The 24,825-nt window shown below is 50.8% G+C and overlaps 1 protein-coding gene across 1 annotated transcript; it reads right to left on the bottom strand.

The window, feature by feature from the left end:
* Positions 1–136: 136 nt before the first annotated feature.
* CFAP70 (cilia and flagella associated protein 70) lies at positions 137–24,607 on the bottom strand. The gene is made up of 28 exons (XM_040590406.1): positions 24,518–24,607; positions 23,799–23,925; positions 21,498–21,684; positions 21,077–21,172; positions 20,755–20,834; positions 19,544–19,720; positions 18,964–19,146; positions 17,675–17,766; positions 16,488–16,587; positions 15,391–15,525; positions 13,705–13,872; positions 13,386–13,466; positions 12,810–12,901; positions 10,586–10,646; positions 9,362–9,553; positions 8,583–8,714; positions 7,935–8,060; positions 7,282–7,415; positions 7,068–7,183; positions 6,717–6,908; positions 5,669–5,776; positions 4,867–4,955; positions 4,007–4,159; positions 3,126–3,287; positions 2,595–2,684; positions 1,440–1,541; positions 716–763; positions 137–281 (listed from the first exon to the last, which is right to left on the bottom strand). Exons 2-28 carry the CDS (start codon positions 23,919–23,921, stop codon positions 201–203), a joined length of 3,300 nt encoding a protein of 1,099 aa, XP_040446340.1. The 5' UTR covers positions 23,922–23,925; positions 24,518–24,607; the 3' UTR covers positions 137–200.
* Positions 24,608–24,825: the final 218 nt, after the last annotated feature.

Genomic DNA, 24,825 nt, shown 5'->3' with positions numbered 1-24,825 from the left:
TTACAGGCGGGAGCGAGCCGTCGGGACACGGGCGGTTTATGTGGAACACGAGGCTCAAAGGGCGCGGGCCTCAGAGGACCGGGGGGTGCTCAGAGTTGCCGGGGGGGCGGTAGTGCTCAGAGGGCCACGAGGCTCAGAGTGCCGAGGGGTTCAGAGGGATGGGGCGGCTCAGGGGGATGGGGCGGCTCAGGGGGATGGGCTCAGAGGGACGGGTTGCCGAAGCCCAGCCGGTGCTGGGTCGCGTGGATCTCCCGCAGCAGCGCATTGTTCCTCAGGCCCAGCTGCAGGGAAGGACGGAGATGGGGGGTCAGGCCCGGCCCAGGGCCCCCACGCACCCACACCCTGACACCCACACCCACCCGCCGGCTGCAGGGCTGGGGGCTGCGACCCCCGCGGACTCCCCAGGAAACAGCTCTTATATTGCCCTGCTGGTGTCAGTGATGGGCCGGGGGGCCAGCAGCACCCAACGGGAGCGGGAGCACCCAATGGAACCCAACGGGAACTGGGACACCAATGGGAGCAGGGCACCCAACGGGAGGGGAGCAGCCAGCTGCCTTAGCCGTGCCCCGTCTCCGTATGTCACCTCTAACATGCCACACTGTTAAACTTGCAGGCGGCAAGGGCTCCGTGCTGTGGCAATGCTCTGGGCACCTCCCGCCCTGCTGGCCGCCTACACGGTGCCCTGCCTGCCCCGCAGCAGTGCAGGGGGACAAACCTTGACGGTGTATTTGTAGCACTGCTCTGCTTCCAGCTGCCGTCCTCCCTGGAGAAATGGCACAAGAGTGGTTAGTGAGGAAACCATCCCACTGGAGAGGTGCCGGCCCTCGGGGCTGTAACATAGCTCAGGACGTGGCCCAGGGGAGTAAGTGTATCGAGCAATGATGAGCAGTGAGGAAGGGCACTGCATTTGTCATCCAAACACTTCACTTTCCCTGAGCACTGCCCCCCAACTATTTTTACCACTGAGATCATGGAATCACAGCACGGTTTGGGATGGAAGGGACCTCCAAGATCACCCAGTTCCAGCCCCCTGCCATGGGCAGGGACACCTTCCACAGCCCAGGTTGCTCCCAGCCCCGTCCAGCCTGGCCTTGGGCACTGCCAGGGATGGGGCACCCACAGCTGCTCTGGGCAGCCTGGGCCAGCGCCTCAGCACCCTCACAGTGAAGAATCTATCTAGCTTAATCTACCCTCTTTTAGTTTAAAGCCATTCCCCCTTGTCCTATCACTATGAGCCCTACTAAAAAGTTCACCCCTATTTTTCTTATAAGCCCCCTTTAGGTATTAAAAGGCCACTGTAAGGTCTCCCCGGAGCCTTGTCTCCTCCGGGCTGAACAACATGATCTACAACACGTTATTCAGGCTTGTGAACAGATGCTGAGAAACCTGTCCACTGTATCAGGCTGGCGGTGGGAGTAGCTGGCTGGCTGGGCACTCGCCTGCAGGCAGATGAGGGAGAGATATCCCCACACTTCAGCATTGGTGTTGTTTAGGGCATTGGCTTCGGAGAGAGCATCTTCTGCTTCCACCATCTCTTCCAGCTTGAAGGAGAGAAGGAGAGGTGTGAACAAAAGGCAAACAGCAGGCAGAAAGTGCTTCAGAACTGAATGGGCATCTGCTCTAACAGCTGAAGAAATCAGTGCAAGAAAAACATCTAGCAGGGTTTCCCTGATAGGGATGCAGGGAAAGGATTTAGGGCAAAGGCAACCAGTTATCCTCAGTGCCAGCATCCAGCTCTCCCAGTCTGGAGCACAAGCCTTTCACCATTGACTACTGATCCCGGTGGGAGCACACACTGTTTACAAATCAGCACAATTACAAAGCAGCACAAATGCCTTCACCTCTGCTCTGGGGACCATGGTACAGCTCCACGAGGAAACATGACTCTGGTCCTGACCCCTATTCCTGCTGCACACTGGCTCCTGGGAGGCAGGGGTAGCTGGTGCCTGGAGGGCTGCAGCCAGCCCCCAAGCCACGGCTCACCTCCCTGGCTGGAGTCTGCAGCCTCCCAGGAGGTACACATTTGGCCAAGGGGGCAACAGAAGTTCAAGTTCCTTCTATTTGCTTCTCTGTGCCAAACCCCCTTGGAGGAACCTCACAAAGTGTACCCCTGGGAGATACCACTCTGCTGGTGGCTGGGTGTCCTTGGCAGCCCTCCAGAGGCGCTGAATTCCTTTGGGCAGGGAAAGCACCGAGATTCCTCTTTGCTGCCATTCTGCTCAATTCTTTCACAGCGACATGCAGGTCATGCACAGGCAGGCACTCCGAGCGAAGCCCAGGCCCAGATTACGTGCTTGCCATGACATCCTGGCGAGGGAGGTGCTGGCAGGCCCTGGCAGCGGGATGAGGGGGGAAGGATTGCTGCTCCCAGGGCGGCTGCTGAGGGTGGCTGTCTCCTGACATCTTCTGTATGAGCAGCCCGGGGTGCCACGCTGGGACTGTGATAGCACACAGCACATGATGGCCTTCAGGAGCATTGGTTTCACAGGCAGCCAAGCTTTACTTCATTAAAAGGGATCATGTAAAAGCAAGCAGTGCATCCCATGCCACAGAACCAATTAAAGCGCAGATGACTTGAAGGTAATTGCACTTACCCTGTAGCAGGCAATTCCCACTCCCAGCCAGGTGAGACAGGACGCAGAGTTCTTGCAGGCGAGCAGGTAGGTCTGTTTTGCCTGGCCATACTACTAGGAGAGAGACAATCGGGTTTCTCTCTGCATCAAAAGCATCACCCCGCAGACAGCTCTCCCCCCGGAATTTGCCAAACACCCCATATCTCCAGCGGGCTCAGAGCCACCATCCCCACTGCTGCCGGGGGGCTGAGAGCCTGCCCGCTGCCCCTGATGCAGTGGCTCTGTGCTGGCCTGGTTCTAACACAGTAATGTAGAAGTCACCCTCATTGCTAGCACAATGAGAAAAGGCTCAGCAGCACCCTGAGACATAGCAGCTGGGACGTGGAGCTGGCACAAAAGAACAGGGCAGGCCCATGCTCTAAGGAGCCGAGCTCTGCAGAAGGGTTTGCTGTGTTGTGAGATCTTGGCTATAGCTACAGATAATGGAGACTGGAATCTCCCGTGATTTGCTTTGTGGCAAATTTCCTTCCACCACTCACACTGGCTCCTCACCTCTTTCCCTTCCAGGTAGATGGAGCCCAGGCGCAGGTAGACAAAGTGCATATCTGCAGCATCCTCCACAAAACTGACGGTTCGCTCATAGCACTCCTTTGCCTCACCAAAGTCCCTCTTCAGGTAGCACAGGTGCCCTTTCTGAGCCCAGACGTTTGGATTCTGTGCACACAAAACCAGGAGTGAGATGTGGCCAGGAGATGGGAGGGAGAGAAACCCAGGAGAGGGGCAGGGACCCCTGTAATCAGCAGAAAGGAAGAGCTGATCAGTGTTTAATCATAGCAGGGCAGATTTTATATACAAAACTAATCACAAGTCATAACGCCTGCATTGGGAGCCCTCTCCAGCCTTCCCCTGCATGGTGCCCTGGCCCATGCAAGGCTCCCCAGGTACGGTGAGTACGCAAACAGCAGTTGGAGGTGTCAGCTTCCTTCTGCCTTCCATTCAACCTGACTCCCCAAACCCACCTTCCCTCTCTGCTGAATAGCAACCCTGTTTCTCACGAAACAGAGCCTGACTCATCAACAGAAGGAAAGATGATCAGGATATACCTGTTCAAAGGGAAAAGAAAGGCAGATGCTGCAGAGAGAGAGAGGAGTCCGTGCTCAGAAATGTCGCCTGTCTGTGCAGGAGATTACAGAAGGCAAGTAATAAGCAGCGTAATGAGGAGGGCAGTGCCACAGCCACAGCCTGATGTGGTTCATTAGCTATGACTGTCCTCCCCTGCAGAAATTGCTGCGGACTAACATTAGATTTGCTCAAGTACAAATGAAGCATGGTGTCTAGGTTCACATGCAGCAACAACGCAGGTGGAGCCTGCTGTGGTGTTTGGCCAGTGTCCTGCTTCAGGACAGTGTGCTCAGGGACACACATAGAATTACCATGCAGTCAATTCTAACAGCCTCACAGAGACATTCTTCACATTTGGAGAGTTCTTCCTTCATCATATAAGTCTGGGCCAGCGCCAGGTAGTACGCACAGGAGGGACCTCCCTGAAGGCTCAGCAGCTCATGGGCCAGCGCCCTGTGAACAAACTGTGGAGGAACAGCACAGCGTCGTGGTTAGGAGAGCAGGCAAACCACAGGTACCCCCAGAAGGACATGGCAGGAGGGCTGACTTGCACTTATTTGACTTCCATGAACAGAATACAGGAGATACTTCCCCCAGCCCCCTTTGAATATTTTCCTCCATTACTTCTAGTTTTGTTTTGCTTTAAGCAACTCTTTGTGCCATGTAAAATTAAGGCAGGCAGCATAACATGGCAGTCAGAGAGATCCCACAGAGATGACTGTGTGGGACAGAGACATTCCACAGGTGACACAAAAATTACTCTGACATACACAAGCACCTGAGAGAAGAAAGGAGTACTGGCATCTTGGAAGCATCACAATAATGTATCTCATCTCTGAACGTACAGAGAAGAGCACATCTGCACCATTTCTGACTCAGCCATTCCCTCCCTAGCAAGCAGCGCTAAGCTGAGGCAGCCCGAGAACCTCGCCTGCCTGAGATCATTGTGTCCACAACCAGCATTTTGGTCTGAATATTCTGCCTGGCCACAGTTTTCCATTTCTGGGCAGTTGAGGTTTTGTTCCCTCTTGTGCTCAGCATCTGGGGTAGCCACAGCTTATTCTCTGAGCCCAAGAAGGGCTTGCTGGAGTTTGCTACCAGCTCTTTAGCAATAATGCAGGGAAGGAGACCAAATCTCTCTGCCCACTCCTCCACCCCACACTGAGCTGACCTGGATGGCATTGACTTTGATGAGGAATTCCACTGCCTTCATGAAGATTGTGCAGGGAGGCTGGCTAAGTCCTGAGCCAGGGGATGGTGCTGCAAGAAAACTTATCTCCATCAGTCCTAAAATGGGCTTTTTATTTCTGAAGCAAGGGTCGGGGCTGAGACCCTGCCAGGGACAGAGGAATCCCAGCAACACAATGTAAAACCCAGGAGGTGGCAGGGGAGGCTGAAGCAGAGATTAACTCAGCATTTCTTTCTGAAGGGCTTAAGTTTTGTAAGAGATGTGAAAAGAAACGATGCTCTTGACCCACTAATTTTCCAGTCCAAAGTCATAGGAAGAAAAGGTAGGAATTTATGACTGAAGCTTGTCAGAGTTAACTAAAGTGAAGCCCCTGCCTCCCCAAACTTCAGGCCCCAGCAGGGCCTGAAGCACCCAGCACTGCCATCTCTTTGCCACCCTGTAGAGCTGTAGAGAAGGCAGATCACACAACACATGACTAGAGGAGATCCACAGGGACAGAGCTGGCATCTCAGAAGGGAGACATCTGAGCAGCCAATGAAGGCTGCTGGGTGCAGCAATACATAAGGAGGGAGCTGAGTTCACCCACTGGCTGTCCATCCTGAGACGTGCTGCTCTAAAAATCAGGATGAATCTGCCTTGCCTGGAGATTCCCCAGCTAGGGACAGAGAACAAGCCTTGATATCTTGCCTTCAGGATGGCCACAGCTCAGTGCTCCCAAGTTACTCTCCTCCCCACTAATCGCACAAGGCCATCTCCTTCACACGCCAAGTCCCCATCTCCTGACCTTTCAGGGCTGCCTCTGGTGCAGTAGCCTCTTCCTTGGGTGCCACACAGGCCAGTGCAGGCTCTACCACCTCTGGCAGTTTGCCAGCGGAGCCATCTGGAACCTCCCCTGAAATGAAACCCCCGAACAATCATTAGGTGCAAGCAAAGAGTTTGCCATAAACTGCCTGCTTTGGAGCATGGTTCCACAGAAATAGGGAAGAGAGAAAATATAAAAGATCTATCACATTTTCAGAACAAGGAAGAAATTTCTTTGCAGGAGGCAAAACCTGGGTCTGGGGTTTTGAGTACAAGATTACCATGTGAAGCTATAAACAGGTATAAATGAGGCAATACCCCTTCCCTTATAATCAAAAACGGCAAAAAAAAGCATATGGCGCCAAGCCTGCCTGCCTGAGGCACTTTGCATGGAGTGGTGATAATGGTAAAAATAAAGCCAGCTACCATTTGCCGCAACCTAGCCAAATATTTGGAACTCAGGACAGAAAGTCTGGGCTCAGAGGGAGGCTGGACTCAGCAAGGCTCTGAAGTAAGCCTTCGGTTCAGGCTGTTTTGCCCTTCAAATTGGTGAGGCAGTGCTTTCCAAGCTCTGTTGGGAAGTCACAGCAACAGCTTTCATGAAAGCAAAACCTGGATGACCCTAATGTATGACTGTCACAGGGGCAGCTCAAAATACGCTTGCTTCCCCCAGCCAACCCGGCCACTGCCCACACACCAGTATATCAGCAGCACTGGGCTGGAGCAGAAACCTAAATGCAAAGTCTGGTCCCTTTGCTAGGCTGCGGGTAAGACAAGGCACCGGCTGTGCTGCTTTCAGAAAACTTCATCATTTAAAGCAGCATACTTGCCACTGTTGTCTCTCACTGGTGTAGTTTGTGATCTGTCTACTCTAGCTCACAGTTCACATCACATTCCTTTACCCTTCGTATTTCTCCTCTTAGAAATACTTCGAAATTTCCCCTTTCCTTCCACTGTTCAGCATCTCCACGCTGCAGTGAGCCCCCACCTTGCTGGTGCAAAAAAAACCTCCTGGTTTTGCCCGGTGTTACCTGGCAAGCACTCTTCTGGGCCTGGGCTGGGAGACCTCACACACCCAGCAGAAATGTGCTTTTTCTCTCCTTTTCCCTCAGCAGCCTCAGTGATGCTCCTCTCCTTGGCGAGCTGTGCTTGCAGTAGCTTCTTAGCCTCACGGAAGGCCATTTCTGCCTGAATATTACTATTCTGCAGCTCATAAAACAAACCTATGGGAGACAGAATAAGCAGCATAAACAGACAAGCAACCCATAGCAAAATCCTTCCCTTAGCACCTCAGATTAGAGCAGGGGGAACAGGACTGGGGCAGAAGCAATTCTGGGCTCTACAGGAACACCTTGAGCACACGGGCCGGCTTGCTTTTGTACCTGAAAGTGTCCAGGCTACAATGCTGGATGGCTCCAAGCAGCAGGCATCCTCAAAGAAAATCTCTGCCTCTTCATAGTGCTGCAGAACCACAGCCACAATCCCACAGAGCAGCAAGCTAGGGACAGGGTCAGACAGGTTAGCCTTGCAGGGCCCAGGCAGTGGTGCAGGGGACACCCCCGACCCTGCCTCCCACCCTCTGGAGGTACTCAGCACCTTTGGATATGATGGGGGTTCAGAGAAAGAGCCTGCTGGAAGCATTCCTGGGCTTTGGTTTTTTCCTCAACCAGAAGGCAGAATGCTCCATAGTCCAGCCAGTACTGGATGTTGCGCTGGTCCTGAGCTATCCTCTAGACAAAAGAGATCATTGTTGGAGTGAAGACTGCTGCAGTCATGCTCAGCACACACACTGGAGCAGGGGGACAACTCTGGAATGACCATATCTTCCCTCTGACCACCCCAAGCCCTTGTCTATCACACGCTGGGATTGTGCTGGGCTTCCTCTAAGCCTCCTTCACCTAACACATGTCCTCCAGGTTCAGCTGACCTCCTCCTAGCCTCCTGTTAAGAGGGCTGTGTTCCCAGTACTGACCCAGCACACCTTTAGGACCATCCCATTTTGCCTGGCCTCGAGGCTGAAATTCTCAGTGACCTGGCCAGGCTCTATCTCACATCCTCCAGAGAGCAGCATCTCCCTAGAAAATCCCTCACATATTCTGCCTGAGTATCCTGGTTGGGTTCAGCTCCTTCCTCCCTACACCACAGTCAGGGCTGGCTGAGCTGTCAGCAACACGGGCCCCACGCCACCGCGATGGCGTGCTGGCTGCCAGCCCAGACGCACCGGCTGGAAAGAACAGGGGCTCCTTTACCTGCTGGTAGTAGAGAGATGCCAGCTTGTAGTCTTTGTTGACTTCAGCTTCATGAGCAAAGAGCCAGAGCTGCTCCTCAGTCGTGCAGGATGGAGGAGCAGGAGGAGCAGCTTCCTCAGACAGTAGCTGGTAGGGAGCAAGACAGAGCGTTAGCCCTGGGGAGGGTAAGAATTGTTCACACGATCTCAGTACAGCAGCAGTCCCCAGTGGTACCTCTGCCACACAGGGACAAGGCAATATCTATTATTTGCAGTTATGACAAGTAAAAGCATCCCCTAGAATAAAAACGTGTCAAACTTCTGTGGTGTCACTTACTGGTGACCCCAACTCATGCTAGAAGGTCTGTGCTCTGCTCGGGTGCATGGCAGAGGGCATGGACCCAGCCCCTCTCACCTTGAGCCAGCCACAGCAGCTTTTACTAATGGTGTCTCACACATATCCCACCATAAGGATTTCATAGCAGTGGGATACAGATGCACTGGACCCTGCCCCTGAGTGTGGCTCAGGGCCCACGTGATAACTGCAGCAAATGAAAGCATGAGCCTGCTTCTGTCTTGAAGGCAAAAGTCCCCCTGCTTCACTAGACGCAGTGTCTAGCCCTGGATCTACAGTGAAGTCGTGTCCCACCTCACCCAGGTTTCTCCCCACCTGGTTCAGGGCTATGTGCATCTGGTCCACGAGGTACACGTAGAGCTCACTCAGAAATGCCTGGAACTGCTCCTGGGTCTCAAATGCTGTGGTCTTCAGGTATTTCTCCCTCACAATCTTCACTACAGCATACTATGGAGGCATGCGACAGTTGGACAAGGCAGACCCCCCTGTGCCACCCACCAGTTCTGTAATCATGCAGAGCCAGAACACACTGATTTTGTCTGAAGCTCCAACTTAGTTCTGAGGAAGAAATCCAGCCCAGCACTAATAAAAGTGAAAAAAAAAAGAAAGGAGGAGTGAATTCTTTTCCCACCTCCCAACCTTGGCTCTCCTTGACACAGCCATGCCCCTTTAGGGGCAACATCTGCCAAAACTCATCCCCTTGGCACAAAGAGGGGGTCTCTGGGCAAAGCATGGCCGAGGCTGACCAGCTGAGAGGGGAGAACCCCTTTTTTGTGCTAGGGCAGACTGTTGAGTGTGCAAGAGCAGTAAGCTTTGCCTTCCTCAGGCTATGAGCATGGGGCAAATGCATGTGACCAGCTTTGGAGTCCTCCCCATTGACAGGAACAGTTCTGCTGATGTGTGACTGAAGCAACTTGGTGCTTGCTCCCTTAGAGGGAAAACCTGTTCCCCCTCTGCCCACTGCAATAGCTGCAGGTGGCCAGGATTCTGGAGCAACACAACATCCTAAGTCACATCCTAAGCAGCAGCTCCTCACTGAGAAACTGCCAGAACAAAACAAGCAGGGAAGCAAAAAGCACAAATGGACTCTTTACCTTTAGCTGTTCTTTAAAAGCAAAATATTTGCCAGAACTATTGAGCGCGAAGTTGAGCTGCCGCTTCTGTTCCTCCAGGGTTTGGTGGTCTGTTGCTCCCTGGTCAGGCAGCTGCTTCCCAAAGAGCTCATGGTATTCACTTAGGATGGCAACAGCAATGTTCATGACACGGCTGTGATAATCTTCCACTGCCTAGGAAACAAATAATCAAACTTAACAAGTCACTTATGCCATCAACCTTGAAATGTATTTTATTTGGCAGAGCCCACGCCTCCCATAAACTCCACCTGACTCAAGTCTCAATTAATCTGTCATGCATCCTTTCCTGCCCATGCCTGAGGGCTGCGAAATATCTACATGTAAATACAAAAGAGCTCCTTCACAATTAAATATTGCTCTTGCTGTATTTTTCCATCAGAACCCAGTATTTCAGTCGTTGTTGCCTCTTCTAGAGCAGTATAACTGGCTGTAAGTAAAATATATCTCATCTGCTGGGAGCTTTTTAAACCCATGGGCCAGCCCTCTTCAGCAGAGTCTGTAATCTCCCTAATCTCAGTGGCAGAAGCTTCCATGTGCTGTAACAATCAAAATGTATCACTGTGCACTCCACACAGTCCAGCACAACACAATTCTGCATCACCACTGGGGTCAGTTGTTGAAGTGCTGCTGCTTCTCCCACTGTTGCTTTGAATTTACAATCACCCAGAAGCCATCCAAGGACATTCTCCTTTGACGGCTGTTCTGTACCCACAGAAGATGAGCCAGCACTCTCAGACCATTTTCTAAGGATGTCGCACACACAAAAGTCCTCAAAAATTCTGGGTGACCTGAGAGCAGTTGGGGCTGATTCTGTTCACGTTTGTCTGGGTCTGATGAAGCACATGAGCTAGTCTGAGACAAGAAAGTGCTGGGACTGCTCAGGGTAAACATAAGGTTCTGGTAGCCTCTCTCCCCAGCATCCCATTTCTTTCCAATCACCCCTACACTGCTGCCTTCCCTGCCTTTGCTAAATCTCTCCCCTTTGTATGGGCTGTGAACGTGAGTGACAGCCCAGGAACGCCTTCCCAAGGCATACTACTGTGAAAGTACATCCAGAAGTTTTCTTTTCTGTTTATTTCCTCTTCAAACCTCACCTACATACTGCTGCAGGGCTGAGATTGATTCTCCTGTGCGAGAGGGATGAGGTGGCAGAGTAGGGGCAAGGTCACAGGATCTTGCACTTACCTTCTTGGCTCCTGCAGTCCAGGGAGGCAGTGGAGGGCGAGGAGGAATCATCTGCTTGACCCTGTCAACAAGAGAACAGAAGAGATCAGCCAGACACACTGCCAGCAACACTGGCTTGTCTTGGGCACAGGCAGCCTGTAGTGCAAGGGCTCGAGCTTGTCATCATGTCCCTGAGACACCTCACAGGGACCCGGGGAGGGAAACTGAAGTCTCAGACTAAGAATAAACTGTGAAGACTAGGCACCTACATTCAGCGCTTAGAGCTCATCATAATAAGGTTAACATTTGTCACTGCTAGCAATCAAAAACACTCTCCTAGAGAAGCAGATCTTCTTTAACTCACAGCCTCCTGGGTCTGCCCAAACAGCTCAAGAAAGGTACCAACCTGAGGAAAGCTCTGAAGAATGTATCACTTTATCACCCAGGTCACCAAGATCCATCGGTTCCCCACATTGCCCAGTGTGGCTGTGGCACCTCATCCCTTGGCCATGCGCTGACCCCTAGACACCATACTGACCCTGTCTGTAGTACTGCTAGTTATAATGACCTTTCAAATACTGATCAAACCCCCTTATGATTACCATAATTTTTACTAAGATTTTATTAAAATCCTTGGTGTCAAAACAGCCTTAATTCATGGAGATTTTTATCAAGATTTCTTGCTTGCCAATACCTAAACATAAACACCTTCAGTCCTTAGAATGTAATCCAGACCACCAAGCTAAGGTGTCACATCCCTGTGATGGCTGCTACCCAATTAGCAAAGCAAATTGATTATTCCCTGCCAAATACAAACTACTCCTGTAACTGTCCTGCCAGCTTACAGAGCCCCAGACCAGCTGCTTTCTCCAGGTCCTGAGCCCTGGCCACCCCTCCCAGACAAACTCTGCTGTGCAGCACAGTGCCGTGGCTGTGAGCAGTCCCTGTGCTCTGCACAGACCCGTCACCACCCCTTGGGAAGCCACAAAGACTGAACAAGCTCCCACGTTCACAGTCCCACCCTCACCCAGCCTCAGAACAGCATCCATCACCAATGTGTTACCTCTACCAGTGAGACAGATGAAAAGCAAATTGCTTCACTTTCAGAAGAGAAAAAGAAAACCAACAACAACCTGCGGAAAGCAAGCGAAGGATGCCAGGAGGAGGATGAGAGAGGATTTTGGATGGAGCCCAAGAAAGCGAGCTATGGTTTGCTATTGAGATATGTATTTAAACATCCTTCAAGAAAAAGATCCACTGTTGGTCTCGTCTGATAGGACATGCGTATGTGGCAGCAGCTGGAGCCCCCCAAGACAGAGCCCTTCCTAAGACTCAGGAGGGCTGATTTTTCAGGCCTGACATCTGCAGCTGCACATCGCAGGTGAACAACGGGGGGTTACGCTGAATTCATGCAAGTTGCAGTAGAGCAGAAATGGTATAAAAAGGGCCAGGAGAAGGTCTGTTCTAAGGGGGGTTCACCTTCCTCAACCTGTTCTTTCTAGAAGACAGCAGGCAGCACAGAAACCAACACACGTACTTTCCCTTCAAAGAATGGCTGCTGCTTATATTTCTGTTTGAGAGAGAAATAGCACCTGCACTTGTTATACTTTATTAATTTACTGCATCTTCTCTTTTTTTATTCAATAAATTATACATGCTAGGCCTCTCCTAGACTGTAACACAGCAGGGCTACCACTGGACAGGAAGAAACTGCCTCAAATCAAACAGACAGTGGAAGACTCGAAGCAGGAGAGATGAGAGAGCAGCTCTACAGCAGAATGATGTGAAAACTAATGTAAGAGCCAAGGGATGGGTAGAAGACTGTGAGAAAACGTCTGAAAAGGAAAAAATGACAGAATGTTATGGTGAAGTTACAGCAGTGCTACCCAGGGCAGTCCATGCTGGTGACCAGCCCTAAGCAACCAGCAGAACATCACACGCAAGAGGCAAGCACATGGGGATTAATGGGAAACAAAGCCCGGATGGGAACACAGACACTGTTGTGCTGCTCTGGTGTTCTCTCTTTTTGAGAGGAATGGCAGGGAGATGCCAGCTGGGAAGAACGAAGTGTTTTCCCAACACACCAGATGCCACCTCTTAAGCGGTCTGGCCAAATCCTCCCCCTGATTCCAGTGGGCTTTGGCTCAGGCCCTCAGCACTCCGAGGGGGAGCTCGCTCTGCAGCCCTGGTTCTATCCTGCAGAAATGAGCTGTCAGCCCCAGAATTACAGCACAGCTTTACACACCGTCTGGTGAGCTCCTCTCGCAATCGCTTTGGTACCAAGGCCTTGTCCAGCTTTATCTCCATCACCAGGAACGTTCCTGCTTCAGTGTATTGCTGTGAAGATAAACATTGCGCTCTCAATGTCGTGCTGTCTAGAGCCATTAATGACATGATGAAAGACTGAGCATATAGCTACAGATCTTCAGCAAATCCTCTTCAAACTGCAGAGACACAGCTTGTTTTATAACCTGCCCTCAGAATGATTTACGGCAGCAAAATTCAGCTCAAGAAACCAGTCTAGGGAAAAGGAGAAAGCCCAGATAATCAATCTGCTTGCAGAATGAAATGCATTTTTGAGGAAGAAGCCAAAACATGAAGGGACCCTTTTAAATAAACACCTGATTATTTACAGAGACCTTCTAACCCAATGCTAGACTGCCCTCCAGCTGGATGCCACTGAAAGAACTCCAGGACCGCATTTACATAAAACTTTCCTTGTCCAACTCACTCTTGAAGAATTTAATTGCGTGAAAGGTGTGAGACAACAGTGCAGTGGCAGTCTAGCAGCCTTTCCTTCTTTTTGGAGATACATAATTACCTGTCCATCAAGGCTAAGATATGTGTCATTTTTAGCTTCTACACTGGCATCTGACAACTGGATTTTGGGCGCATTGGACATCTATTAAAGAAAAAGAAAAGACATCTCTTGTTTCAGATTCAATAACCCTCATACCTTTGCAAGTTTCGGATGCAAGTTGTACATTTGTTCAGGCAGCATGTACTAAAATTTCAAAATAACAATTTATCTCTCAGTTGGCTGAGGCAACACAGCGTCACTCCCTGGTTTCTGCATGCCCCAGCTACCTCTGATGTGAAAATAGAGCAACCATGTCGCAAGATGCCGCCCTAGACCTTACCCTTCTATTGGAATCCTTATCTTTGGTGATTATCTCTTTGTCTTCCTTCTGAGTCTTGCAGGGAACGGCTCTGGAAAGGGGAGTACCGATCCCTGGGGTCCATGACCCTTCCTTAGTCAGGTTGAGCTGTGTCCTGAGATCCCGGAAAACACTGTGCTGACTTTTAGTCTGAAATAAAGAGGGAACAGAGGGAATCAAGGGACAAACTAGGCTTCCCCACCCCCTCTCACATCACAAAACACATTGTCAGGGTCCCAAATGCATTAAGAAGCTATGCAACCTCATCTTCCCCTCCTAGGAGTGTAGTTGCTGGTGCTCAAGGCCAGTTCTGATACCATATAGCTGTGAAGCCTCAGGTTAGACTATGAAACAAGCTGCCTGAGAAAGCCACAGCAAGGTCTCCCTGTCTTCTCTCGTGAGCTGCATTTTCACTGAGGCACTGGCCCTTGATTCTTGCCTGAGCTATGTGGTAGAAATGCTGGAACCCAGCCCGTGCTGCCCTGATCCTGACCCACTGACCTGCATTCCACGGCTATGGACTTGCCCGGTGGTGTGGACTGTTAGGTGAATCTGGCTACCCTCACCAGCTCTGCCCTGTAATTTTTTGGGTACCCTCACCTGCCCTGCAGTGACTCTTGGCTCACGGCTCACCTTCTGGTGCAGAGCAGCTTCCCTGACACACATCAGTGAATTGCAAGGAACCGGTTTTTCAGATTGTTTACACACTGTCTGACCACCTAGACAGGCTGTTCCCTCCCAGCCATCACTGGTACATGAGCTGGGCTAGCAAGAACTGCGGGGATCATGGGGAGAGGATGGAGCAGCTGTACCAAGACTGCCTAGACCAAGGAGCAGCCCAAAGTACCCAGAGAATGAGAGCGACAGAGAGAGCACGTGTGTCACTTCACTTGTGACAAATAAACGCTACAGGACAAGTAGTACCATGCAGCCAAGAGGCCATTATTCATGGTGGTGAAGCAGAGACCCACCAACAGCTGTGGGCCTAGCCCTGCTTTGCAACAGCCAGCGGGAGCATGGAGGCAGGGAGAAGGGCTGTCATTCCCCGGCTGCTGCAGCCCCGGCAGCAGCACTACGGGGGACGTGGGCAGAAAGAACAGGCTGTGCATCTGCCCTCCTGAAACAAGCTCAGGTCTGTTCCAGCAGTACTGTGGGAAAATGGAGATGTAACTGTCACTCTTAGTAACAGAGCGGGGAAAAAAGCAAAGGCAAATAAACCTCCGTGAGCTACAGCTGAAAGAGCTCCAGTGACAGCTTTTTTGGTTGTTGCCTGGGGTAACGCTATCCTTTTAGAGCCACTGTTTGCTCTTCCCAGCAATGCAGTTCATTTGCCCATGTTCCAGACTGGGGAGAGAAGAGCATTCTTATAGCTCTCCCTGCTCAGCTGCTGGCAGAGAAGGGAGTGGAGTGAAATTCAGAGCCTCTTTCAGCCCCCAAACCTGCTCATACATGCCCAGAAATCCCCTGTGTTTAAGAAGTCTGCACCTAAAAGCTTGTCTTGTTATTTTTCTCCATCAGCAGAAGGGCAGAGAAGTTTCAGAGTCAGCCTCCAAACTGTCCATGCTGCCTGCTCCCAACCCCACACTGCCCACGCTGCCTACTCCCAACCCCACGCTGCACAAACACTGCAGAGCTGCAGCAGAGCCTGGCAGTCTGGTCTGCTCTCACCTTCTCGAACACCTCACTGTCTTGGTAGGTAAAGACACGAAAAGCACCTCGGATCTGCTTCACACCAGGGCACAGCAAAGGCACCATGTTGACATATGCCACGCCATGGAAGAAAATCTGCTTGTCCTCATCTCCCTGGAAACACAGAGCAAGGGACTGAGATACTGAACGGACTGTTACTCTCTTTAAGGAAACAAGGTCACCGATCCCATTAAGAAGAGGCCACACAGCAAACTGATGCACCTGATGAGCCAGTGGCTCTCCGTCACTGGCACACAGCTGAGACAACCTGGATGAATACACTGGAGTCATTTAATATGTAGAATATAAATTTTATCCCAATCCCTGCAGGGCAGCTTTTCTCTCTAATGCCCACACCATGCCATTGCCCAGGATGGTCTTTTTAAGATACAGCTGCAAAATTATCAACCACGTGGTTAGAAATCCAAGCGACCTTGCCAGAGCTGTGCATCTTGGATTTGACAGAAATCATGTAGCTAATGAGGTCTGAGAGTCCTGGCTAGCAGCAGACTGGTGAGGGTGAGGGAGAAGGATCTCTGTCACAGCTGCAAAGTCCTGGCACCAGTGAGTGCTGAAAGGGATTTGTACCAACTTATATGACTTTGCCCTGGAACAGAATAGGAGCTCTCACACAACCAGCCACCATGAACAGAACCATTAGCTAAGGGGCTGTTTCTTTGTTAAACCACCCCAGTTTATGTGCAAAAGCATAACTTATTTACACTCTGAGAAAGAAGGCGTGAATTTCTTCAAGATGTTCCAAAACCCCATTGGCTAAAAATAAATTACCCTCAATTAATTACCTTAATTATCAAAAAGCACGCTTTCCCTTACCCCTTTCCACCAAGCTACCACAGAACATCAGCGAGACTGCATGCTATAAGGAAAAAATGTTATTCTTTGTCTATTTAACAGCTCTATAAGGCTGATTAATCCCTTTACAAAGCCTCTAGCTCTCTGACTTGCTTTGGCTGGTTCAAGGCTGGTTTTGGTATTACAAAGGCATTGAAAGGAAAACGCCCGATAACGCAATGCTGCTCCACAAGCCAGAACAACATACCCCTCCCCGCTTTTACCTTGTCAGCTTTGCTAGTTTTGCCTTTGCTGGATGGGGCCACAGACATCATGCAAACCTCCACGGGCCAGTACTGGCATTCTGCAATGCGCTTCTGCAGGCTGAACACAAAAGAGGGCACTGAGAAGATGCAGAGACGAAGCTGGAGAGCCCATTGCCCTCCTTTCTGCCCAGCAGCCCCAAAACATCACCCCTCGGGTTTGCGCGGACCAATGGGACACAGCAAGCACCCTTAGGCCACTGGAACACACATGCTTTGGGGCAGGCTTGGTACATTTTCTTCCCCATCCACTGCTGTGTGCATTTATGGCACAATCAGCTATAAAACAATTGTGACAGCAACTCACTAGGTTTTCTCTCTCCCCTGGTTACTTCAGGAATAAAATGAGTAAGAAGGAACATGATTAAATTTGGTATAAATCCTGAATTGCACAGAGCAAGCAGACCCTGGGCGCCCATTCAATGTGCCTGGTAACTCTGAAACCAGCAGGCAGGCTGATGGAAGTGTAGGGGGAAAAATGTTAAAAATCAAACCAGATAGAAGGGACTGTTTCCACAGGAGGAGTAATTTAGCTGTGAAACTCACAGCCGTGACGCAGCTGAGGCCAAGAACGTAGGAAGATTCAAAAAGAAATGGGATACTCATCCTGATCTTGGGCATATCTGTAGTCATTAAAGGTAATGTTTATTCAATAATAAAACAAATGAAGAGGGCCCACAGGGAGTGAAAGGATTTTATTGTATTGGGAATTCAGCAAAATTTAATTAGCAGCTCAGAAGAGAGCTGTGGGGGCCACCCTACTCCATGTCTGTTCACCACAACTCTGCTGCCCCTTCCTTCAGACCGTGGAGGGAACAGTCACCAGTTCCAGTTGCTGGCAGCATAAGCAAACATCTATGGCCTGGAGGCAGCAGCTACAGTTAATTCATCTTCTCCCACCATAGCAAAACTAAGTTGCTGCCAGTAATTAAAGGCAGTTAGCTGCTCTCTTGCTCATGTGAACACTTTTGGCTAAGAGCCAGCCATAGGAGCCACGGGAGGCAAGGCAGAGCCACGGTTTGACCATGTGAGAGGTTTGAGACACCTGCATGTTGCTGCTCCATGCCTTAGGTCACTCAGCTGAGTGCATTCTGGGGTGTTTTCTCCCCACTGCTCCATGCTGGAAGGGAGGTTCTCAGGTCCCTTACATGACTACTGCAGCGGGATCCAGGTAACAACGCCTTTCCATGTCCCATATGATTCTCTTCATGCTTTCTGCTCGGACCCTGAACTCCCTGTCCTGTGAGAAACAGTATGTGGTCAGAGCCAGGACAGCAATCTCCACAGCCTGCTTCATCCCCAGTTCATGCCTAATAATGTTTCTTGGGAGAGAATATGAGTCATACAAAGGTTTCCAACTCACCACACCCCGGCCAGCCTAGCAGAGCAAGCTAGCAGCCCTTCCTGCAGACACCAGAGCCCATTAGGATTAAGAGCCTGGCTCACAAGGAGATAATCACAGAGTCATAGAACTGTTTAGGTTGGAAAAGACCTTTAAGATCACCAAGCTCAACCATTAAACCAGGACTGCCAGGCCCACCACCAAACCATGTCCCTGAGTGCCACATCTACACATCTTTTAAATACCTCCAGGGATGGTGATTTCACCACCTCCCTGGGCAGCCTGTTCAGTGCTTGACGAACCTTTCAGTGAAGAAATGTTTCCTAATATCCAATCTAAACCTCCCCTGGCACAGCTTGAGGCCATTTCCTCTTGTCCTGTCACTTGTTACTTGGGAGATGAGACCTACTCCCACCTCACTACAACCTCCTTTCAGGTAGTTGTAGAGAGCGATCAGGTGCCCCCCTGAGCCTCCTTTTCTCCAGATGAAACCACCCCAGTTCCCTCAGCTGCTCCTCATCAGACTTGTGCTCCAGCCCCTTCCCCAGCTCCGTTGCCCCTCTCTAGACATGCTCCAGCACCTCAATGTCCCTCTTGTAGCAAGGGGTCCAAAACTGAACACAGGATTTGAGGTGTGGCCTCATTTATGCAGAGCACAGGGTGACAATCACTGCCCTGGTCCTGATGGCCACACTGTTTTGGATACAAGCCAGGATGCTGTTGGCCTTCTTGGCCACCCCCAGGCACACTACTGGCTCATGTTCAGCAGTGCTGTCAGCCAGCACCCCCTGGTCCTTTTCTGCCAGCAAGACAATAATACAATACAATATTCCACCAGCAATACAACTCCCAGCCCAGGAGCTCAGGGGTGGGTAGCTTTCTGGGGACCAGACCTGCCACATACACCCTAGGGAACTCTCCTGTGGTGAGTCAGCACGCCCACTGTCTCAGGGGAACCATCTCTGTGTCTGGACACTGCGCAGAGAACTGACCACTCGCCTTCCTCCCATAACAAGTCTCTGCAATTCTTTCTCAGTCCCTTCACTAAGACTTGCTCGTTCTCTTCCAGCCATGACACTGCCAGTCCTTTGTCACCTCTCTTTTGTTGAGTTCCCCATCCTCATCCTCATAGGGACCACCAGTGATGAAGGAGTTGGGTATGCTCAGAGCGCCAGGGGCCATGATGTTATCAAGGGGCCATTTCTTGGGCCTGGGTAATGGTTCCTTTTCACCAGTAAGCTTCAGGATGCCATTCTTGAAGAGCAAGGGGAATTCCTTCTAGAGAGACATGAGAATGAAAGGACTTGCATTTCCAGCAGGAGCAGGAGCAAGTGCCAGCTGCTCCGAGCTGGGTCTAACAAAGCAAAGCAGCAGCGCAGGGGCATGGCTCGGAAAATGCACTCCACCATGCGCATACAAAGAATGGAGCAAAAATAAATAGTCGTGTGGAAAAAACCTGCCAGTCTTAATCCAAATGTTGCCGAGCAGACCTTTGTGTTAAAGAAATATGTCACACCAGAGACCCAGAGCACTCACAACAAAGGCTGCTGTGGCACAAGCACAGGAGCTGTACACCCCACGGGTCTGGACACTTGTTCCACGGTGCATAGTATGGGAGAACAACCCCCTGTGTAGCAGCCAAAACCCCTCTCACCATGTCTGGACTAATCCTTACCTCCCCAGCTGCTGGCACTTGCAAGCAAGCCATGTAGTTCTGCAGGGGTCCAGTGGCAGCAAGCGCTTCTGGGACAGAACAAGCTGCCTCCAGTGTGACACTCAGGAGGTTACCATTTGCAAGCTCCACCGCAGAAAGCAGGGGCTCTTTGGTGCACACCGTCACTTCAAGGTCACCCTGTGAGACAAGGATAAAGTAGAGCCAATAACCAGACAATTATAACACTCCTGCTCTTGAGGGAGAAGCAAGCACAAGCCCAAGGCCAGAATATATAATGTTATCTTATTCCTCACCTTAGATGTAAAAGAAAACAGACCAGCATAGGAAAGGAATATCATGATCAATTTGGCTGAATTGTGATGTTTGTTTGTTTAAATTGGAGCATGCTTGAGGCATGACATATGCCCCAAAGGTCTCATAAAATGAGCCAGGGAGAGAGAGTCAAGGTCTCATGAAACAAGCCACAGAGGAAGAACATGAGGGCTGGAAAATAATGACTTTCCCCTGGTGATTCAGAGCATGCCAAGCTAGGGCTGCATTTTGACTCTGCCCTATCTCCACGCACTGTGTGTGGTCTTTAATTACCTGTCCCAAACCTGGATGGATGGTGTGCAGTGAAAAAACAGCTCATCAGCATTTATTATCTCTGCTCCCTAATGGACACCCCCCTGCCTTGCTTACTGTGTAACACCTCTTAAATACAGAAAAGTTAATGCAATATCTGCCTCTCCATCACTCAGTGCTAACTGCAGGCAGACTCAGGAGCAAACTTAGACACATTTTCCCAGTCTCATACTTCATTCCCCGCCTTATTCACTGGGTACTTTTCAACCAGCTGAATGAATAAGGACCTTGCAGGAAAGGCAGTCACAGCTTGTACAATAATGGACTCTGAGACATTTTATCCACATAAAGTTGGGCAGGTAATCTGCCTTTGCCTTTTTATGGTTTTTCAGCACTATGCTTTCCATCTTGAATATTATTTGCAGAGCAATTTGGTAGCTGAACACATTAACATTTCCTAGCACGACTTCACCTATCATAGGCAACTAGGGACAGACATCAATAGGAGCAGGAAAGGCCTCCAAGCTTGTAACATATAGGGCTGTAACATATCCGTGATGAGCTAGGTGGCTGAGTCATGCTCACCTTCCCCTTAAAAAGCAGCAGAGAGCCAAATGAGTGAAGGAACAGTTCCAAATTCCACATACCTTGGCCTCTGGGTGAAGGCTCTCTAATGGAGAGGTAAGCACTGCATACAAAGGAGTCGAGATCTTAAATGAACACTGTCCTGGGAAGAAACAGGAGTGAGAACAGCATAAAGTGAGATGCTCTGTAGAGAAATGATGGCCTAACTCCTAACGCTGAGCTACTGATGTCACCCTCTCTTCCCCTGGACCCAGCTTTCTAGAGATGCTATGAAGTGCATTTTGTCAAAAGGACGTAAATTACAACCAGGGGTCCATCAGCAAAGATCAAAAAGTGCCAAGGAGTAAGAAGTGGTTACAGAGGTTGCAGAATTCAATGTTGTACCTTGCAGCAGAGGTAGAAGGTCCACCACAGCTTGGCCAAGAGGCATGGTCTTCTCCTTCTGTCTCCTCTCCCTTTGCAACACTTCTATCACTGTCACTAGAGAGATAAAAAGAGAGCAGCTGGCAGTTTCTCAGACAGCTTCAGACCAGCAGTTCAGGGGCTGCAAAGGATTAGTGTCAGCTCTGGCACACACTTCTACTTCATCTCCCAAGGCCAACAAGAACAGCAAAACCAAGGAGCACAGGCCAACATGAAAGAGGGTTCTTCCAGCTGGCAGAGATGGGAACAGAAGTTCCGAGACCCTCCCACCACTGCTGCCAAAGTGCTATTCTTGAACAAGTGACTCCTGTGGCAGGCAGACAGACCAGAGCAGCTGACAGTACTCACCTCCAAGGAGGGAAATTCAGCATCAGGTACTTACAGAGCACAGGTTTTTGCGCAATGTCAGCCAAGGAATTGGGCCCATCGGGGCTGCACTCAAAGCTGGTCATGAAATTATAGTTTGCTGTCCCATTTGGCAAGACATCAGTCTTGGAGGACTCTCCCAAGATAGCTCCGTTGAACTCCACACGCACCAAAGTAACTGACACGTCGCTTTTGATAGTTTTCTGTCAAACAAATGGTACACTGAGCACCTGGCTCTGCAGCAACAGGCCCAGCATCAAAGTTGCCTCTGGCAGGCAGCTCAGTTCAGTGTCCAGGACAGGGCTCACCGATTGGGGTCTTTGGTTGTTCCGCTACAGGAACAGGGAAGAGGAGCAAAGTTTGGCTGTGCTAAGACCTCACCCTTCCCTGTCTTTAAGAGGGAAATTTCCTGCTCCACCATGCTGTGATGCCCCAAGGATTATCAAGGGCTGTGGCAAGGGAGATGGAGAGGTCCAGGCTTCACCCCAGGAAAGGCAATGAAAGACACATCTAAACCAGATCCCAAAATACCCCACTGATATTTTTGTGCTTCCAGGAAGCTTGAGGCCTTTGTCATCTCCTAAGAAAGTAGCTCCTGAGCTCTGTGGCTGAGCTCACAGGACACTTGTGTATATCATGTGGCTGCAGAACACCTTGAAATCAAAGAAGGGCTCCAGCAAGCTCTTGGGAGAGCTCTGCAATTGGTTCTTACACCACCTTCACACCACTTGCTTTAAGCAGGCATGAGAAGGTTTGAATTTTAAAATGTTTCTGCAGAGGGGCTTAAACAGGTGAACAGGGGTGGTGAGAGCACAGCATGTTGCAGTGGGGATCCGTATGTCCAGGCAGCACCAGGCACCTCCACAGCAGCACAACACATGCTGAGACAGTTACCAAAGGAGAAACACGGCTTACTTCTCTGTCCAGGGAAGGGCAGCTGCTGCCCTGAACATGAGGACCACCGTGCCCAAACCCAGCTTTTCTTTAGTCCTGAGCTGCAGGAATGTCTAACCTCCACGGGCTTCTCCCTCAGCTCCCTCTCTCCATGTGACTGGGGTAATTAGTACCATATTGGCTCTTGCACAAAAAGAGATTTCATTCACTTGGTTTTAATTTCCAGTCCTTCTGCCTGTCTCCTTGAGCATATAGTCTATGAATGGCTAAACAGAAGCATCCAATTAACCTTTCTCTGTACCATTAATTATCCTAGACTCCTCTCTCATCCTTCTCTGCATTACCTCTAATTAAGCAGATTCCACACTTCTTACAGCTGGATTTTTTTTTCATATTGTTTTTCTTATTATTCCACTTCTGTAAGCCCCTCTTCTTTTGCCACAGCCATTTCTCAAGATGGAGCGATCAGAACCACAAACCGACATTCCAGATGCAATCAGTCCACAGGTCTACTCTTTTCAGCACTGTTTTTCTTCCTCTTACCTTATACTTCTCACCTAAGATGCTGTTTGCTAAATCTATCAGTGTGAGAGGTACTCAAATACTACAGTGTAAAAACCGCAAAAAAAAAAAAAAAAAAAGCAGGTGCTTTTAGTTTGCTTTTTTTGTCTCCTGCTAGAGCAGAAGCAGGGATTTGCATTTTTCTGCTTGCAGCAGTAGCTGAGCTTCTCCTCCGCATTCCCTCCTAAATGCCAGTTCCTCTAGAAGACTTTAAGGACAGCTGGGTGTTTCACGCAGCACATGGAAATCACAGTAGGCAAGGTTTGATCAGAACCAGCTCATAGTCTTGCCCTGTAACCACACTGCAGCCACTGCCTTTTTACAGCTAGAGCCACCCTGTTGGTTTCAATACAATTTAAACCACTGTAGCTGGGATGACAATCTGACTTTATACCCAAGGTGAGACCTTTTTAGAGGTATTTGTCTCACTGATACACATTTTTTTCGTATCAGCCTGTGTTTTGTTTTAAAAAAGCTGCCATTTACATACAGTTAGGCAGAAAAGGCAGAGATACATTCCACCACAGCACCTCTGGGCTGCTGCTGAGGCAGTGCACTCCCCAGTCTACGTGAATCACAGTCGAACAATCTGCTGGATAAATTTTGCTATTAGCCATGTGGTCCCTCTTTCATACTCTTTATCAAGCTCAGAAATCAATCCTCTCTCGTCCATCCTTGCATGAACAAGCCCTCAGCAGGGAGCAGGAAGCCACCACGTGGCATTGCTGGAATCTCTGACATTCTCACCGCTCCTTCCTATAGCCTTATCCCTTCACACCTGGCCTTGAACGGGATCACAGCACACCAAATCGCTCTGGCCTCATTTATTAAACCAGCAGAGACATTTCCAGAAGTTGTTTACCAGGTCCTGCGCCTTCAGCACTGCGACCTGCACTGGTGTTGGCAGTGCCTCGCTGGGAAGAGCTGCAGCAGTGGGCAAGCCAGAGGCCTCCTTTCCAGCAGACAGCCCCGCAGGGCCCTCCATGGCTCTGCAGGAGAAAGAATGAGGAAAGAAACACGAAATGGCTCTGTTCCTCTCCCAGGAACGCCTGCAGGATAGAGCAGCCGTGGTTGCTAGCATTATTCAGGGCCTGGCTGTCAAAACACCATTGAAAGTGCAGGGCTCTGTCAGTGACGCATCTCCCGAGGAGCGCAGGGGTAGGACAGGGAGAAGTGTCATGTGAAAATTATCCGGCTCTATAAACTTCACCCAGGGGCGCAGGGGAAGGCTCTGTGTGCCCGGTGGCCCCGGCAGGGCCCTCCCCAGTGCTGGGCACAGCCCCATGCTCCCTCCTGCTCCGTGTTTCAGTTAAACGGGAGCCCGTGGGGCTGCCAGCCCATCCCCACGCGGCCCCCACAAGCACCCAGGGCACCCACGACCATCCTGCGCCACAGGTTCGGCTGCACCGAGGCCCCTGAAACTCCCTCAGGACACGACTAGGCTGAGGAACCCCTGTGAACCCACGGCACCCCGCTGCCTGGAGCCCCCCTAGCCCGGCTGTAGGGTCCCCCCCGAGGCTGGCAGCCTCCCGCCATGCCCGACGGGCCCTCAGGCTCGGGGTACGGCCTGCAGCTCCTCACCGCGCCGGTGCCGGGAGCGGCCGGGGGCGCCGGGCCGCGAACCCACAGCCGCCTGGCCTCAGGGGGCGGCCGGCCACGCGTAACCACGGCGACGCGGCTGCTCCCGCGAGGCTGCGAGACCTCGCGAGATCCCAGCTCGGCACTGCGTGATTGGGGGGCGTGTCCGTGAAGCCGCTGCCGCCGCCATGATGGGTGTGGGCAGCCCTTACCAGGCCCTTTGTGGGGCGCCCCGTGGGGTGGGGGTTCCTCCGATCTGCCTTCCCGTATCGGCTGGGAGTGCTGCAGGGCCACCATGCCCTCCCCTGCAG

Source organism: Falco naumanni, chromosome 4, assembly GCF_017639655.2.
Source record: "Falco naumanni isolate bFalNau1 chromosome 4, bFalNau1.pat, whole genome shotgun sequence".
Classification (NCBI taxonomy): domain Eukaryota; kingdom Metazoa; phylum Chordata; class Aves; order Falconiformes; family Falconidae; genus Falco; species Falco naumanni.
Note: the sequence above shows the minus strand (reverse complement) of the source record. Positions and strands in the feature narration are given on the sequence as shown.

Coding starts and splice junctions, on each gene's coding strand:
- CFAP70 (XM_040590406.1), bottom strand. CDS start 23,921: ATGGAGGGCCCTGCGGGGCTGTCTGCTGGAAAGGAGGCCTCTGGCTTG. Junction 21,173..21,497: donor TGCGCAAAAACCTGTGCTCT/GTAAGTACCTGA, acceptor TTATCTCTCTAG/TGACAGTGATAGAAGTGTTG. Junction 16,588..17,674: donor GATCCCGCTGCAGTAGTCAT/GTAAGGGACCTG, acceptor TTTTGTGTTCAG/CCTGCAGAAGCGCATTGCAG.